At 40.9% G+C, this 15,835-nt stretch overlaps 3 protein-coding genes across 3 annotated transcripts; 1 reads left to right on the forward strand and 2 right to left on the reverse strand.

Annotated features, from left to right (window-relative positions):
* The first annotated feature begins 1,346 nt into the window (after nucleotides 1-1,346).
* On the forward strand, nucleotides 1,347-8,427 carry xgb (x globin). Its single transcript, XM_051386563.1, has 5 exons — nucleotides 1,347-1,685; nucleotides 4,406-4,513; nucleotides 6,171-6,291; nucleotides 6,586-6,666; nucleotides 7,926-8,427. The coding sequence occupies exons 1-5, from the start codon at nucleotides 1,513-1,515 to the stop codon at nucleotides 8,043-8,045; spliced, it is 603 nt and encodes a 200-aa protein (XP_051242523.1). The 5' UTR covers nucleotides 1,347-1,512; the 3' UTR covers nucleotides 8,046-8,427.
* Nucleotides 8,208-10,801, reverse strand: srp14 (signal recognition particle 14). The gene is made up of 5 exons (XM_051386636.1): nucleotides 10,665-10,801; nucleotides 9,825-9,897; nucleotides 9,607-9,719; nucleotides 9,489-9,521; nucleotides 8,208-9,327 (listed from the first exon to the last, which is right to left on the reverse strand). Exons 1-5 carry the CDS (start codon nucleotides 10,686-10,688, stop codon nucleotides 9,238-9,240), a joined length of 333 nt encoding a protein of 110 aa, XP_051242596.1. The 5' UTR covers nucleotides 10,689-10,801; the 3' UTR covers nucleotides 8,208-9,237.
* Nucleotides 10,802-11,933: 1,132 nt separating this feature from the next.
* Nucleotides 11,934-15,814, reverse strand: LOC127355505 (5'-3' exonuclease PLD4). The gene is made up of 11 exons (XM_051386461.1): nucleotides 15,693-15,814; nucleotides 15,486-15,557; nucleotides 15,226-15,386; nucleotides 14,246-14,429; nucleotides 14,039-14,159; nucleotides 13,813-13,940; nucleotides 13,525-13,725; nucleotides 13,168-13,307; nucleotides 12,916-13,081; nucleotides 12,717-12,813; nucleotides 11,934-12,565 (listed from the first exon to the last, which is right to left on the reverse strand). The coding sequence occupies exons 2-11, from the start codon at nucleotides 15,534-15,536 to the stop codon at nucleotides 12,363-12,365; spliced, it is 1,452 nt and encodes a 483-aa protein (XP_051242421.1). The 5' UTR covers nucleotides 15,537-15,557; nucleotides 15,693-15,814; the 3' UTR covers nucleotides 11,934-12,362.
* Nucleotides 15,815-15,835: the final 21 nt, after the last annotated feature.

The following is a 15,835-nucleotide window of genomic DNA, read 5'->3' on the forward strand; positions in this document are numbered from 1 at the left end:
AGACAGCCTTGGTCTTTGGAATGTGCTTAGCTCATGTCACAATGAATAACACCCCTCCTAACTAGTGTGAGACAACCAGAATGTGAATACATGAGGATGAACATAAAATATTATACTCTAAACCTGTAAAACTAAACATAGAATAACACAACATAATATAGTTTGCTTCATGTTCACAGAACCTTATCCCTGAATGCATTGTCCCACTACAATCCATCTGTGGTTTAAGTGAGTCAGTCTAGTTATATCTACAACTTCCATGAGCAGCTGGTGAAATGGACACTTCCATATTTGTACAAGACTGAGACAGTATTTCTGGAGAGTTGAGACTATTTCATCAGTGTTGTGTACATAACATGTGAGAAGGGTCAAGGACCAAGCAGCACCACGACACTAATGATAAAAGGACACCATGCAATGAGCATGATGTTATTAATACATCAATACGACAAAAAGTGAACCTTCACATTCTGTTGGGGGTCTGGAGACCCCGCCACTCAAAAAACACACTTCATATTGTCTTTTCAGCTTGGTAAATCCTGATGAATTTAAGTGAGAACTGCCTTTAAATATGATTTTTAACTTAATGACAAGTTTCAGAAGTCTGCTAGGGGAAATTACACATTAGTATTTGCCTATATAACGTAGTGAGTATTTCTTGTGTGTGTGTGTGTGTGTGTGTGTGTGTGTGTGTGTGTGTGTGTGTGCCTTTATCAAATGTCATCAAAAGTCCAGTTTGTGCAAAATAGGGTTACCATTTTTGTACAGATTGGGTTTGATTAAGGTCAGAAGTAATGGGGGGAAATAATTTAACAACTATTAGTATTATTTTTACACATACAGCACTGAGCTCTGTGCGACCCCAAACAATTAGGATGTGAAGCCAATATCCATAAAATGGACCTATCTGAGTAATCTGATCAGTGTATTTTAATCAGAAACCGTCAGGAACAGCTAGTGGCAGTATAATAAGGTGTGTGTGTGTGTGTGTGTGTGTGTGTGTGTGTGTGTGTGTGTGTGTGTGTGTGTGTGTGTGTGTGTGTGTGTGTGTGTGTGTGTCTTCATTAATGTGTTTTAGATATATTTTATTTAAAGTGACTGCACAGCCCATCCTTTGTGCCCCAGGTTACCAACGCACCGTCTCCCTCTTTACTGAACCATCGCCTTTGAAAGCTGCGTCAAGGCAGCCACAAACACACCGGAAGTCAACAGGGCCCTCCTTCAACATAAAAGCTTAATTACGACTCAATATATGCGCATCGTGGAGGGTTTTTATTTTGAACCAATGACCAGAATTTGCATCCTGTCGGCCCGTTTGCTAACTTGACACTGATTCGTGAGCCCAACAGAGGAGAGGAGTTCAGGACGCAACTGGAGTCGCGCACTTCAACCACATGCCAACAACATCAGATTTCCTCTGGCACAAAATCAATTAACCCTTGTGTTTTTTGTCCCCCTCTTGGATTCGCGCAAAAAACATCATCGGCTATTTCTTTTTTTTTTATATGAAGAATGGGCTGCGCAATATCAGGTCTGGCAGCAAAAGCAGAGTTTGGAGAGAGGAACACAGAGGATGCTGCTGTTGCTGCTGCGTATCCCAGAGAGGATCAGATCCAGATGATCAAGGAGTCGTGGAAAGTTATCCGGGACGATATAGCCAAAGTTGGGATTATTATGTTCGTCAGGTAAGCTGCTCGAGACTCGCCGGTACTTTTCCAGATGTCAAATTACTCAAAAGTGAAGACATGATTCATCTAGGTGGCTGATTAGAAGTGTAGGAGATAATGTAAAGCTGCGGTATGTCAGCCCATCTGATATATACTACTCACTTAATGACATCAATAATAAATGGTAAAATGCATGGCAAAAATATACATATACAATATACATACAAATTTCACACATGATGTGTCTTATGAAGAGGAGCCAAACTCCCCCCTGGCTCCCCTGTAGTTCCCTAATTATGTGTAGTATTATCAGGTTATATTGAGTATCCTTTATAAACACTGATTCTCTGTGGATATGTTATATTTTTTCACTTTAAGACAGGATTCTGTGGAAGTGGTGTGGCAGTAATTTACAGCCAAATAGGTTCCAACTTTTTCCTCAATGGCATTTCCCCATACCATGTGTGTTTAAAGGGCCAGCAGATGTTGACTTTTCAGGTTAACCTTATCAGACAGCTTAGTGAAACCTCTGCACTGCGTTGTGACCTGCTGGCCCAAGACTAAGACGTCTGCAGAAGGTCTACCCCGATCCATTGTGACGATGACATGGTGCCTGACCTTTTCATACAAGTCAGAGAGTGAACATCCATCTTCCCTCTGCTGCGCTGAGACCTCGGAGCAGAACGCCCCTCCTCCCGTCTTATCACTTCATATCACATCTTGACAACATTACGTAATAACACACGGCTCCAGGTCTGCCACACTACAATTAAAGGCATCAGCCAGCAGGAAAATGCAATTTATCAATTATGATGATGACCAGCGTCCGGGAAATCGTCTTTGGCCCTTGGCAGGGAAATAAAACAAATGACAGAATACGATGCTAAAGAGTGGCGGACATACAGGCTGCAGCTGCTGGATCTGGAGTAAAAGGACTACTGGGCAACTGGATGGTAGCCCAGTTAAGGCCATGTGTCCCCCGGGTGACCCCAACAGTTGAAAAGATTGACCTTATCGGGTTAGCCTGGAAATACATGGGCCTCTTTCAGGCCAGGCCGGGGCCCCCAGGCTGTCCAGGCCTGTATCTCATTACTGAACACTAATTGTTACAGTAAGACAGCAAATGGGGATCACCTGTCTTCTATTGTGTGCTTCCTGGGAATTTAACAAACCTTATTTCATGGCAAGGGGGTGTTCTTCTGTCAAATTTAGGTAAAATAAGATTCTTGTAGGATCTGTTCATGAGAAATGAGTTATGAATACAACCTCTGAATAGCGCCAATTAAAATTCCACATGAGCAATTTAGTGCAGAATTGTCTGCATATGTATCGCACCCATGTCCACAAGGAGGACACACAAACAATGGAGCAAAATAACCAGCTCTCTGCGTGTTTCCGCTGTGTTGGTGGAAAACAAAGAGCAGCTGATTTCCTCTTTTCTCACATCAGTAAAGCTGTTAGGCAGGAAGCATGAACAGTGAGGGAGTAAATTTCAATTTAAGATAAAACAGGCAGACATGAGAATTAAATACAGCAATAGAGATATGAAAATGTGTTTCTTAGTCAGGGCACTCTCAACCCTACAGGGGCCTGGATGCAAAGACACTCACTCACATTTTGTCTTTACCCAGAGCTCGGAGGCCACGTCAACACATTGCATTTCAATAGACGTCTCTGCATTATCATCTGCTTGTCAAAGGGCGCAGTGCTACTCATGTTTTGCACAGCTGCCATTAGAGAGACCATCACTTCTCTAATACCTCTCCCAGCACCTCTATTCATTTATCTATCAAGAGGGCCACATGTTATAGACATCTAATGCATTTATTCATGAGGGCTGTGCTCTGTTTTTCTGGTGTAAAAACACATTGTGTGGAACAACCAGAACAAAAAACTGAAAATAGAATAACTCCTCTTTGACCTGCCACACCCACATGTATTTTAATTTATTATTTATTATTAATGCTTAGCTCAGTGTTACTTTACCATTAAAAACAACTTTGAGCTCAAGTCCCTTAATGACAAAGCTGAATGCTCATGTTCCACCTCACAACCTCTGATGCCCCTCATTGTCCTTTTTTTCCCTTTCATGTTCCCTTTGACACCAAGCTCATGCAGAAAAAGCAGCATTACAACCAACCTTGCATCTCACTGTGAGCACAACACAACTCACATCCAGAGGAGGCAACTGTGTATTCTAGTAGAATAACTTATCACAAGTACCTTAGCTGGAGTCAGGAAGGCTCTCTGATTGGATGGCAGCGTGCTTAAGGAAATAGATTGCGGTTAAATCTGTAAAAGAACAACTCTAGCAGGAGCGTAAGACTGAGGCTCTGACCCTGCTCTTGAAGAGGCTCATCACAGTTGGAAATAAGGGTATGGGTGTCCTGGCTAACAAACCCGCAGATCCACCTGGGCCTGCCGCTGATTGCAGCTGCTGGGTGTAAAAAGCCGGAGCAGAGGGCAGTGATGATAAGAAGAACCAGAATAAGATCAGGAAGGCACAATCAGATCTCTATTCAATGTTTGGGGTGCAGAGAAGCCTCTAATCCCCATGTTGATTAGCTGCACATTCACACTTAGCACCACAAAAAATTATTTTTATGTCATCTTAGTTGGGAAACCCAGGGGGAGGTTTGTTTGTCTGTGTCGGGGATGAATATGACAGGCTGCTCCTCACGAGCGGCTCTCTGAGGCTCATGGATGGCTGCGTGCTGCTGTTGTTGTCTTGGTAACAGGCTGTTTGAGACCCATCCCGAATGCAAGGACGTCTTCTTCCTGTTCCGAGACGTGGAGGACCTGGAGAGGTTGCGAAGCAGCCGGGAGCTCAGGGCACACGGTCTACGGTCAGTCACACACATTAGTATCAACCAGAACAGAACAAGTACTGCATGGTGTACACTGGGCAGGAGAGCATATTTATATCCAGCACCCTTTAGTCTTGCTTACACTAAAAGGTCAAAGTATTTCAGCTCGGGGCGCCTGTATATCTCACCTGGTACTGTATGTGCCGGGGCTGGGTTCAACTCCGACCTGAGACCCTTTGCTGTGTGTCATCCCCCCCCCCCTCTCTCTCCCCCTTTCCTGTCACTTTTCAGCTGTCACTATCAATTAAAGGCAATATAAGCCCCAACAAATGTTTTAAGAAACAAATATTTGCAAGCTCATTAATTGGCCTCTGTCATAATGACCATCCCTGTTACTGTGCAAAAAAAGGACATGGCCGAAATCATGAGGTATTTTCTTATTGTCAACAAATGTGTTGATTTGTGTTTGGTAGGCACTGTAGTTTTTAGAAAATGTTCCTCAAACAGGAGTAAATTGTGCATTTTGGTGGACTATTTCCAGCTGTGGATGAATACACATTTGGTGATCTTGTGCAGTGATTCCTAACCTGTCATATTCCATATGTGTTAATTAGAACTGAACTGGATATTAGTTATCAATATGAATTATATAAAAGCGGATCTTGTTACATTGAAATTCTTGATACTACGGTTTGGGCAGTTTTTTTGTGAGACACCAGTTTATAATCCTGACTGTATTTTCCTCCTAAACACAAATATATGGATTCAAGCTTTTGCTACAGGCAGTAGTTGTTCGTTTTCTCATTAGAAAAATATAGAATATCACCAGACTCATCTTTTAGGGTCATTTATTTTTCTCTAGCTTCCACCTTTCATTTAGATTTGTGTAACCACATTACGTGATCAAACCCCATGTTGCACACAGTACAGTGGAAGACATAAATCATAAGATCAGAGGGAGAGCCAAACACCTCAGGTGGTCATTATAATAATCATTATAACGCTGCTTACCGCCCTGCTGCAGACAGATCTTGTAGCATCTATCAAAGCCACTTGTCTGTTGTTTCCCAGGGTGCATCAGGCAGCTCTGTGTTCCTCTACACACAAGGCCAAAGCAGCCAATTACTGCCTGAGGACCTGAAGGTACAGAGGCTGGCGTGGCATCGCAGCAGCAACACACAAAATGTGTTACACGTCACAGCGTGAACAGGCTGCTCTCAAATTCTGTGATAAGGCCAAATGGCCCTTCAGCCGCACACTCAGGGACATTAGTACAAATGTCCACTGTGGCAGCGAGACAGAGAGAAGAGAGAGCTAAACATCTCAAATCCTTTGTTACCTATTCATCTTCAAAACTGTCACGCACACACTCCGCAGAGATGGCAGACACACATACAAAGCAACAAAGGAAATTGATCTTGTTATGTTTTGTGCAGGAAAAATATGTTTTTAGGAGGTTTAAGTATTGTGCAATCAGTTGGTTTTGCCTCAAGTGTGAACCAGATTGATAGATTTACAATCAATTGTGTTTATTTTTCTTGGCATTTGAGTTTATGAAATGTCACCATGCAACCGTTCAACACAGAAGAGTGTCACACTATCAGTTATTCTCTGCCTGCTACTAATTCATGATTAACGGGAGGATCAATCAGGCTGGGTGGCTAATCCTGAGTCTTTTATTTCCCATCTCTTTCAGGGTGATGTCTTTTATCGAGAAAAGCGTGGCTCGACTGGACCAGCTGGAGAGACTGGAAGCTCTGGCTCTGGAGCTGGGAAAAAGCCATTATCATTACAACGCCCCACCTAAGTACTACAGTGTAAGACCCCAGTGCTCCCAACGGTGCTGAACACAGCCTGTTTTTGTGATGCTGCTTTGTCTACAGACGAGCGAACATATTCTAATTTGAGCGGATAGCTGTAGCTCTTTATCAGACTCACTCATTACTCCGAGACCCTTAAAATCACAGCAGCTGAATGAATTGATGCACTCCTAAAATGGAAACACACCTACTGTTGCAAACACTAACAATTCAGTGACACACCAACTGGATGCTAGCCTAGTTTCCAAGGCACAAGCACGTCACTGAGTATCTCACATAATTATTTTCCAGTACGTAGGAGCAGAGTTCATCTGTGCCGTGCAGCCCATCCTGAAGGAGAGGTGGACAGCCGAGCTGGAGGAGGCATGGAAGGTAAGGAGTGTCATTGTGTCTCCTTATGTGGGTGTTTATCAGAGACCTTTGCAGAGATCCATTCTGGGTAAAAAAAAAAAAAGGGCTTGATGTGTGCAACCAGTGAGCAGCGGTGATGGTTTGTGTCCAGCTCGCATCAGCTCTGAACGTCTCTTTTAATGCACCATGTAACATGTCAAGATGGAAACCAGTGCAACACAAGCTTGACTGATGTGAAATGTTCATCTCACTGAACCATACATGAGCACAGTGAGAAAATAGAACATGGCTCTGTCACATCATGTTATGTCACTTCAAGATCCCTCGTGTTATTAATACAGAGACGCTCGAATACTCCTGCTGCTACACAAGATAGATACGTCTCTTTAATTCCGTGAATTTAGTTTTAGTGTTGAGCTTTCTGGCAGTGGACTAAATTAGGGGGGTTTAAGACATTATTTACTTCTGGCAAAACAGATATATAAGAGAAAAAAAAGATTAAATATATTTTCTTAAGCAATTATAGGCACTTTTTAGAGATAGTATGTTGTGTTATATTTCAGTGATTATGAAAATATCCTGAGAAGAATAATGTTAAATTTAAAGTTACAATGTGTATCTTTGTTCATCTGCTCCAATGAAAGGCCTCTACTGTCCTCTAGTGGGTTGAATCAGGAGTCCCCAAACTGTTTCATGTCAAGGACGGCTGTAATAGATGCATATTAGACCACAGGCCCAGAATTTGAGAGGTTTTTGTCTCAAGGAATCTCCTCTGAGTAATTGTTTTTTGTTTATTTTTTAAAGTTTGAAGATAATAAAATCTTCACAGTTGATTAAACAAGGATCACTAAATAACAATTAATCAAAATGACCAACCCTATTTCTTCCAGCTTCCAAAATCGAAATTGAACGATTTTATTTATTATTATACACTCCAGCTTTGGTGCGTATTTGTGGACACCCAAACAATATCTTATAGCACCGTTTTTAGTACTAACTCACACACTTTATTTCCAAGGCCCTGGCTGAATGATTAATCACAGGACACAAAAGCTTCAAAAATATGAGCATAAAATGAATTATTTTAGTTTTCTTTTATCAATACACAGTCAGTTATGAGTGTAGGAGAACAGTTCCAGCATTTGTTGGTGATACTAAGAGCACACAAGAGAATATTTATCATTTTCCTCCCACACAATTCAAAGCTTGGTTAATAGAATGTCTTTCACCTATAAGGGACCCTGACCCCCAGTTGAATGTGTGTTGTGTTCGTGATGCAGACCATGTTCCAGTATGTGACCAGCCTCATGAAGCAGGGATACCAGGAGGAGAGCAGCCGACAGCGCCACCTAGCGCTCTCCCCAAAGGAGAGACCGGACAAGAGGAACACAGCGCTATAGGATGCTTCTTCTCTCAACCACAACTCAAGACTGTTTTTACCAGTTCAGCACAGAGATGTGTTTGTGTATATAGTGTATTTACTGTCTCCTTTTCTACATCGCTCGTCTACCACCGTCATTGTTTTGCTAATTTATCACAAAGGCCAAAACAAATACATGCAGTGACTTTTAACAAAGCACTTTATTTCTGAACTTAAATTGTGCGGCAGGACTCAGGAGAATGACAAGACAATACAAATGCTTGACAAAACATACTGGCTGTAGTTTAACCTGCCTTGTAATTGTGATCAACAGAAATGTCATTATTAGAATTACAGCCGATACTTTGTCTCTGTATTCATAACTCAAACTCAATGCCTTTCAGTAAATCTACAACTTTTAACGTTTTGGGCTATTTAACTCATTCAGAACAGGTATTCACATTTCAATTAACCACATTAACTGAAGCCATACAGTACATGGTTTAACAATTCAACGGCCAGTTCGACAGCCTCGTACAGGACTGTGGTTCAAAACAAGGGGGCATAATGATATTCATTGTACTTCAAAACAAACTAAAAACATAGAATAAAGTTAATTAAAAAAAAGTTTAATACTGTAAAATTGGTTAAACGTACATCAAATCTGATCTGATTGAGTTCTGTATTTCTAAGCAACTTAACAGTAATTTCAATGATTTTTAATAACAAAAACAAAATTCCAATGATTGGAATATTAAATGTTCTTCTCAAGACGCAGTCAAATTTAAACATGGCAGCACAGCTCACGGGTTAGCCGTAAATATAACATAAATAGGGACTCTAACAATTAAATAGTTTGAAAGGCAGATAATCATTGGGCTCCATGGATTTAGCTCCAGGGGTGCCACAGATGTTGAAGACTTGGCTCCGAAGCAGAAATGGTGGAGATTCAATGAAGTTGACTTGCTTCGTCCTGTGTGAGTTTACAAGAAATCCTCAGGTTTTCTGTTCCAGATCACCGGATGGCACTGACCAGGCAAAGATGAGATATTACCATGCAAACAATGGCATAATATAAAAGCAGTCACCAGGTGGATGAACAGTGATTCTGAGGCCTCGGGTGAATGGGAAGTAAGCCAGGTGGGGCGACAGACCGAGAGGAGGCCTTTCCCATTCCCTCAGATAGTACAGGCCAGTTTAGGTACCCATGGTTATGTTAAAGAGTCTGTTGCTCATTGGGTGGCTTTGGTTTTCTTGCTTTTGCTTTTCTTATCTTTCTTCTTAAGTCCATCCATGTGAGCTCTGAGGAGGTTGGAGTATGCCTGAAAAGAAAGTATTTGATTGAGTGTTAACAGCTCATTCATTGAAGACAGACTATTATGAAAACAAAAGATAATGTTTAACAAGTCTGTTAATATCAAGGAGAGCTAGTCAAGAAAATACGCATGCAGTGACCCAGGGCAATAGCTTCCAATCAACCTACCATTTGAAACTTGATTACTTCTTTGGTGCTGACCTGTAAAGGGCAAGAAATGAGAATTGAGCATTTAAAGCAAAAGATCAAAGATTCAAAGTACCAAACACAAAACCAGTAAACTCACCACTGTGCTAATCTTCTTCTTGCCTTCAGACGCTCTGATGAGACATTTGTTGTCTGCTGGATCAAAGGACTCTGTGTGGCCCTTTCTGGGGACTGGCTTGGTCCTCCCATCATCTGAAAAGAAGAAACACATTTAGATGTTGAAAGGGGAAAACACACACTTCCTGTCTGTGCCTGATAATGGTGATATTGGCGGAAACTCAACAGGGATCCACTTACATTTCTTTAGCGTGATGACAACACTGCCAGATGTTCTGCACTTCTGGAACAGCCTTGTGAGCTCTGTGAGGAACTGGACAATAAAGCAAAAAGAAATATTAATGCCCCGGCAAACTATATTTTACCAGTCCTGGAGAAATGATCAATAACTGCCAGCACAAGTACATCTAGACTAAACTAATAGCAATCGTGTTTCAAACTGTTAAAGGAAGGCCATTTTGGAAGTTAGCGGTGTTGTTGAATTGTATTCTTTCATATTTAAAAAGGTGTTTCAGGTTTTTAGCCTACCTTCATTAATATAAAAGAGGAGAGCCATTTAAGACCCATTTCATCAAAGCATGAGTCATCTAATAAACATTCAAGTGTGTATGGGTTGTTAAAGGACCTGTTAGGTAACACACATTTCGGCTAAATTAAAAAGCCACATTTTTTTACTTTAGTCCGCCTTAAGTTAGTTCTGTCCTCAAATATTTCGTTACAAAGTGCTCACTTTAGTTTCAACGTTGCAGTCCAAGTTTGACTATTTATTTTACTACATTAAGTTTAGCGTCAAGCAGGACACTCAACCAGTGACACAGGGCTCCGTGCAACTCTCAACATGTTAGAAAATATAATAAGATAAGTAGAGAACGACACATTTTCCCAGTTTAACGCAAAACCAGTGTTAGCTTCAACCTAACGTTAGCAAGCAGGCTAGCTAGCTAATGAGTCTGTGTGCCGACTAGCTATCTTGTCTACCGTTGAGGCTGACCGCTGGTTAGCAGTCAGACAGCTACAGGACACCGTCTGTAATCAACATCGTCCAGAAATTAAGTTATTCACAATATTTTTTGTTCTTACCGCGTCATTTTCAAGCAGCACCATGACTCTCACTTCACTTCAGCTGTAGTGTTAGCTCACTTGGCCACAAGCTAACTGCTGGGAAGCACACGTACTACTACACAAGCCGGAGCCCCGCCCTGCAGCCTCAACGTGGGGACGGCAGGTGTGTCACTGCGCCCTCTACTGGCAGGGAGGGGAACGACACACACAGATCCACTTAGTCATGAAGACAAAAGAAGTTTGGAAGGAAACATCTGGACAATGATCTTTTCCAATGATTTGGAGTTAGTTTACCATTAAAAATATAGACACAAGGCTTTCATCAACTGGAAACCACTGAGACTTATAATGATCATCCAACCAGGAAAGGTTGAATCAGGCTGTTGCAGTGATTATGGCTGTAACTGCAGCTGGGATCCTAAAAGAAATCCTTATTTATTTATAGAAATAAACTATATAATATATATATAATTAGTTACACTACTATTAAAACTACTTTTCTGCTACTCTCCACTAAATTGTGTCCCTTTCCCCCAAAATTCAGACTTGCGACAATTAAAATCCAGTTTTGTTTGTAAAAATCAAAGTTTTTTGTCTTCCAAGCTAGTTTTCTCTACAATTAGAAAAATATATTCAAGAATGTGATTGGATTGCTGGGTTTCAAGTAGGGGGTGACATCAAAAGAAAGATCGTAACAAATTATTTTTTGGGGTGGTGACTGTAATATTAGAACTGAAATGTGTAAGTAATTAGTTACACTACTAGTTACTGGAGAAAGTAGTATAAAAACTGTAATATTATTACTAGAAATTAGTTACTGCCCAACACTGGATATCAGTTATGAATTGTGCATAAGGACAAAGCCAAAACACTTTAACACTATAATAGAGTTTTTGGGTGACACAAAAATTACAGTCTGTGTCGTTCTTATAGTTGCAGCTGATATTCTGACTGGCTGTTATAATTACCAAGGCTGTGACACAGGGGTTGTACAGGTGCAGTGAATTGCCACGGTTGTACCTGTGGTGTACAGTCCCATTACATCTGTGCTCTCTGATCGGAGTACCAGGTTACAATCCTCTGGTTTCACAAGGCTGTCTCAGTCAACGTTACTGTTTATGGCGCTGTAAAGAGTAACCACAGTCACAACAACCACAGCTACTGATGTAATCACTCACTGAAATAGTCACAAATAGTGTTTCACAATTCAACACATATCCAGGGACAGCAAAGTGGTCGACAGCCAGTGACTGACTCTGAACACACATATTATTTAGTTTACAAATCTCATGGATATTGACATATATTTAATATTAATGATACAGCATATACAGTATTCATGCATTCAACAATTAGTTCAGCAAAAAACACCCACTAAATCTTCCAAAAACATCAATGATAATGCTCAATAAATTTTATTTGTAGGTAGAGGTGCATTACATTATAGTTAATGAACCGAGAATGATACAGCTGGTTTACTTTAAACGTCTGAAGTCAGGGTTTCATTTATAAAAATGTCCACTTTATCCTCACTTTCAGAGCACATTCACTTTAAAGAGTATGGTTTATATTGTTTTAAGCATGGATATCATAGAAAACTCTACCAAAACTGCATATTTTGACAAATATAACATAAAAAAAACAGCAACACTATGGTGTTAATATGGCCTTGAGAATAAAATGTATTTATGTGTAACTTTTATAAAGGCGTTTCTGTCATCTTGACAGTGCACAGTCTGGGTGGTGTCCCAGGTCAGCGAGGTGTACAGCAAACTCAGAGTGCCAGTCTCTGTCAAAGACCGCTCTGAGCTGGCTCTGCAGGGCCTCAGTCTTTGATACAGGGTGAGGAGCATGCTGGGAAATCACAAGACCCACTCCAGCTGTGTTCAGAAAGTAGTCACCTGACCAGTTGGAGGTACCTGGGGGACAACACAACATTATCTGGTCAATTATTAATTTGTTTACATGCAACAACAAATGGGCTCCTCAACACATGAATGAAGTGAAGTGAGTTTAAACTAAACTTTACATGTGTGGAAATAATAATCCTGAAGGTAATCTGTTACTCACCAATGTAGGCTACTTCATCAGTCACCATGTATTTGTTGTGGTTGACTCTAGAATATGGAATATCAGACTGGTTTCCCACAGGCACAATGTACAGTTTCTGGAAAGAGAGATTATTTGCACAAAAAATAAGGAGAAAAGAAAATTCAGTGGCAAAAATACGTGTTTACAGCAGGTGCATTTATTTCATGTTGTGTCTTACTATTTGGATGCTGATATTCTGGTGAGTGCTGTCCATTGAGGCTAGAGACTTAAGGAAGGGCAGCATGGCTGGATCAGAGTCCTCCCCACAGCTGATCAGCATCCGGATCTTAACCTTCCTCTCGAATGCGGCCGTCCTGATGGCATCATCAATGATTGGCCAGTATCTGTTCAATGACAGAATCCAAAGTAAAGCAAAAAGAGATGAATAGTTTGATGGAAACAAACAGTTCCTTTTGTGGGGCAGGTTCACCTCTGAGGCTTTTCAAAGCGTGTGGTGGGGAAGTACTCCATGACAGCTACATCAACAAAGTGTCGGGCCTCTGAGATGATGGAGGTAATAGCCTCCAGGTCTTGAGTCCTGGACGGAGGACAGAATGATGGTGGAGAACCCTGCGGAAACGCAAACAAGGAGTATTAATACCACCAAAAACAACCAAAAAGTTAGATTTTTAAAACCTGACTGCCACATGGTTACAGTTTGAAGGCTGGAAGTTGTCCGGGTTAAATTTATAATACGCACACTTATCCGTAAAAAGACACACCAGTCCTTTCTCCATCAAAATAACAGTGTCCTGTAAAAAGGAACTGAAACCTAAAAGGAACTCACTGTAAGGTAAAGCATGCTGGAGACATTATCAGTTTTAACCAGCAGAGGGTGATGTTTGTTGATGTCAGTGTCATACTTTGCAGGCCAGGGCTGTGGCAGGGAGCTGTTGGATTGTCCCATCACCCAGTAGGACTGGAAAATCTTATGGAGGTCCTTTGCCAGACTGGAGCAGTTGTAGATAACTACTCCCAGTTCCTTCACCTGCAGGAAAAAGTGAATTATGAAACTGTCAGGCAGTGTTTGAAGGGTTAAAATAAATCTGTATATCTGCATATTTTTGGTGGTTACCTGTGTGAGAGCCCTCCAGTCCATGTTGGCGCTTCCAATAAACACGTGTTTTCTATCAACAATCCAGAACTTGCTGTGGAGGACGCCCCCCGTCAAGCGCCCAAAGTTTACGTTCCTCACCTGAACTCCTTCAGACAGGAGGAGGCCAGATAAAGGAAGGAGGCTGGTACAACGCATTGCAAATCAGAACATACTGCAGTGAATGAAGAGAACAAGAACACCAAACCTTTCTGTTTCAAGATCTTTAAATCTGTGGAGTTTGTCCTAACGCTCGGAACACTGGTCACCACTCGGACAGATACATTCCTGGAGGGCAACTCTTCAAGTTCTTTCAGGATATCCCTTCCCTGTCGAGGACAGACTCACAGAATTTTCTAGAAACACAACAACACCGTCCGACAGTGTTTTATTGGTGTTTTAGTCAATAACTCACAGGTATGTCAGAGGAAGAGTTAACATTGATGTCTTCCCCAGTTAAAGTCCAGTAGAAAGAGGCCACATCCACTTGGTCCATTGCCATGGAGATAAGATCTTTCCAGGCTTTCTCCAGAGGCACCCCAAGCGTTACATTGGCTTTATATTTCATATGCTGAGGGATGCTCTCCACCAGAACCATACTAAGACAAAAACAAAGACATCTGCTGAGGGAATTCTTTGTAAACTGAACTGCAGAAAGTTATAATGTAAAGAGACAATTTAGAGAATCGTTAATCATTAAGTCAATACATGTAGATACACGGTGTGTGTTTTGTGATTTCACTTTGAAATTCTTGCTAAAAACTTCATGCCACAAAATTAGAAGAAAATGGACGAAAGCGATCCTATAAAGAGAGAAAATGGTTATTTATAATCATACTACATAGAATACTCAGTATTTAACCTTATGTATGATACCTGATGAATCATCACATCTAAAAAATTAAATAATCATTACTATCATTAAAGTTAACTATCACTTATGATTCCTGAATATACATATCAATCAGGTAATTCTGACAGATATATATGTATATATACAAATATCCTTTGATCCACAGCTGTTCAGATTGTAGAAAAAAATAAAGCTACAGTAATTCAGCCATCAACTAATACTTATGTAACTATGACTATATACACTTGTCTATATGTATATGTGCAAATTAAACTCTATAGAAGCAACCTAAATGGCACATTCAGACCACTCAAGACCTGTCTGAAATGATAGATTCCAGAATAAAAATATATGACTCTTGCACTTAAATCATCATAGCTATTATGAAACCTACTTATTCTTCACTACTACAGTATTAAGCCCACTCAACAGTTTTATTACATCATAACAGCGGTGAACCTGTTCAGCCTATCTGTCCCCGGTGGGCTCTGAAAGGCACGGCGGTGTTTACAGACAGCGAGCCGCTGCAGTGGGGTTATTACCGGCACTCGTCCGTAGAGAAACTGCTCCCACCGGTTCCCTCAGGAAGTGTCTCATGCTCTTTTGGAGGTGGTGGTCTTTCCAGCACGACGATGGCGAGCAGGATCCCCAGGACCGTCAGACAACCCAAAACCACCGCTAATGTCACACAGCTGGTCGACCTCTAAACAGCATGTAGTTTGGGAGGAAAACATGTCCAACAATAAGAACAATGTGTCACACCAAACTGATTGAATAACTTGGTGAATATTTAATGTCCTACCCCTTTGTTTGAAACATAACTGTCGTGAAGGCTTGTATACATGGAGGACATTTTTCCTTTAAAGAGCTCCTCCTATTAAAATTAAAAAGCAGATAATGTGATCTCAATCAGACAATAAAGACTTTGAATCTTTCTGACCACACTAATGGCAGAACTCATACTTTTACAGTTTAAATGGTTAAAATCTCTGAACAAAAAGCAACTTACACCAAGCAGATGCAGATTCTTTTAGCTCAAAAAACTTGATTCTTCCCCTCCAGCATTCACTAGAAACAGAACTGAAGGGATATTTCTGCTGCTCAATATATCACAGCACAGTTCCTGTTTTTACTTTCATTTCAGGCTGAGAC

Source organism: Dicentrarchus labrax, unplaced genomic scaffold (assembly GCF_905237075.1).
Source record: "Dicentrarchus labrax unplaced genomic scaffold, dlabrax2021, whole genome shotgun sequence".
Lineage (NCBI taxonomy): Eukaryota > Metazoa > Chordata > Actinopteri > Moronidae > Dicentrarchus > Dicentrarchus labrax.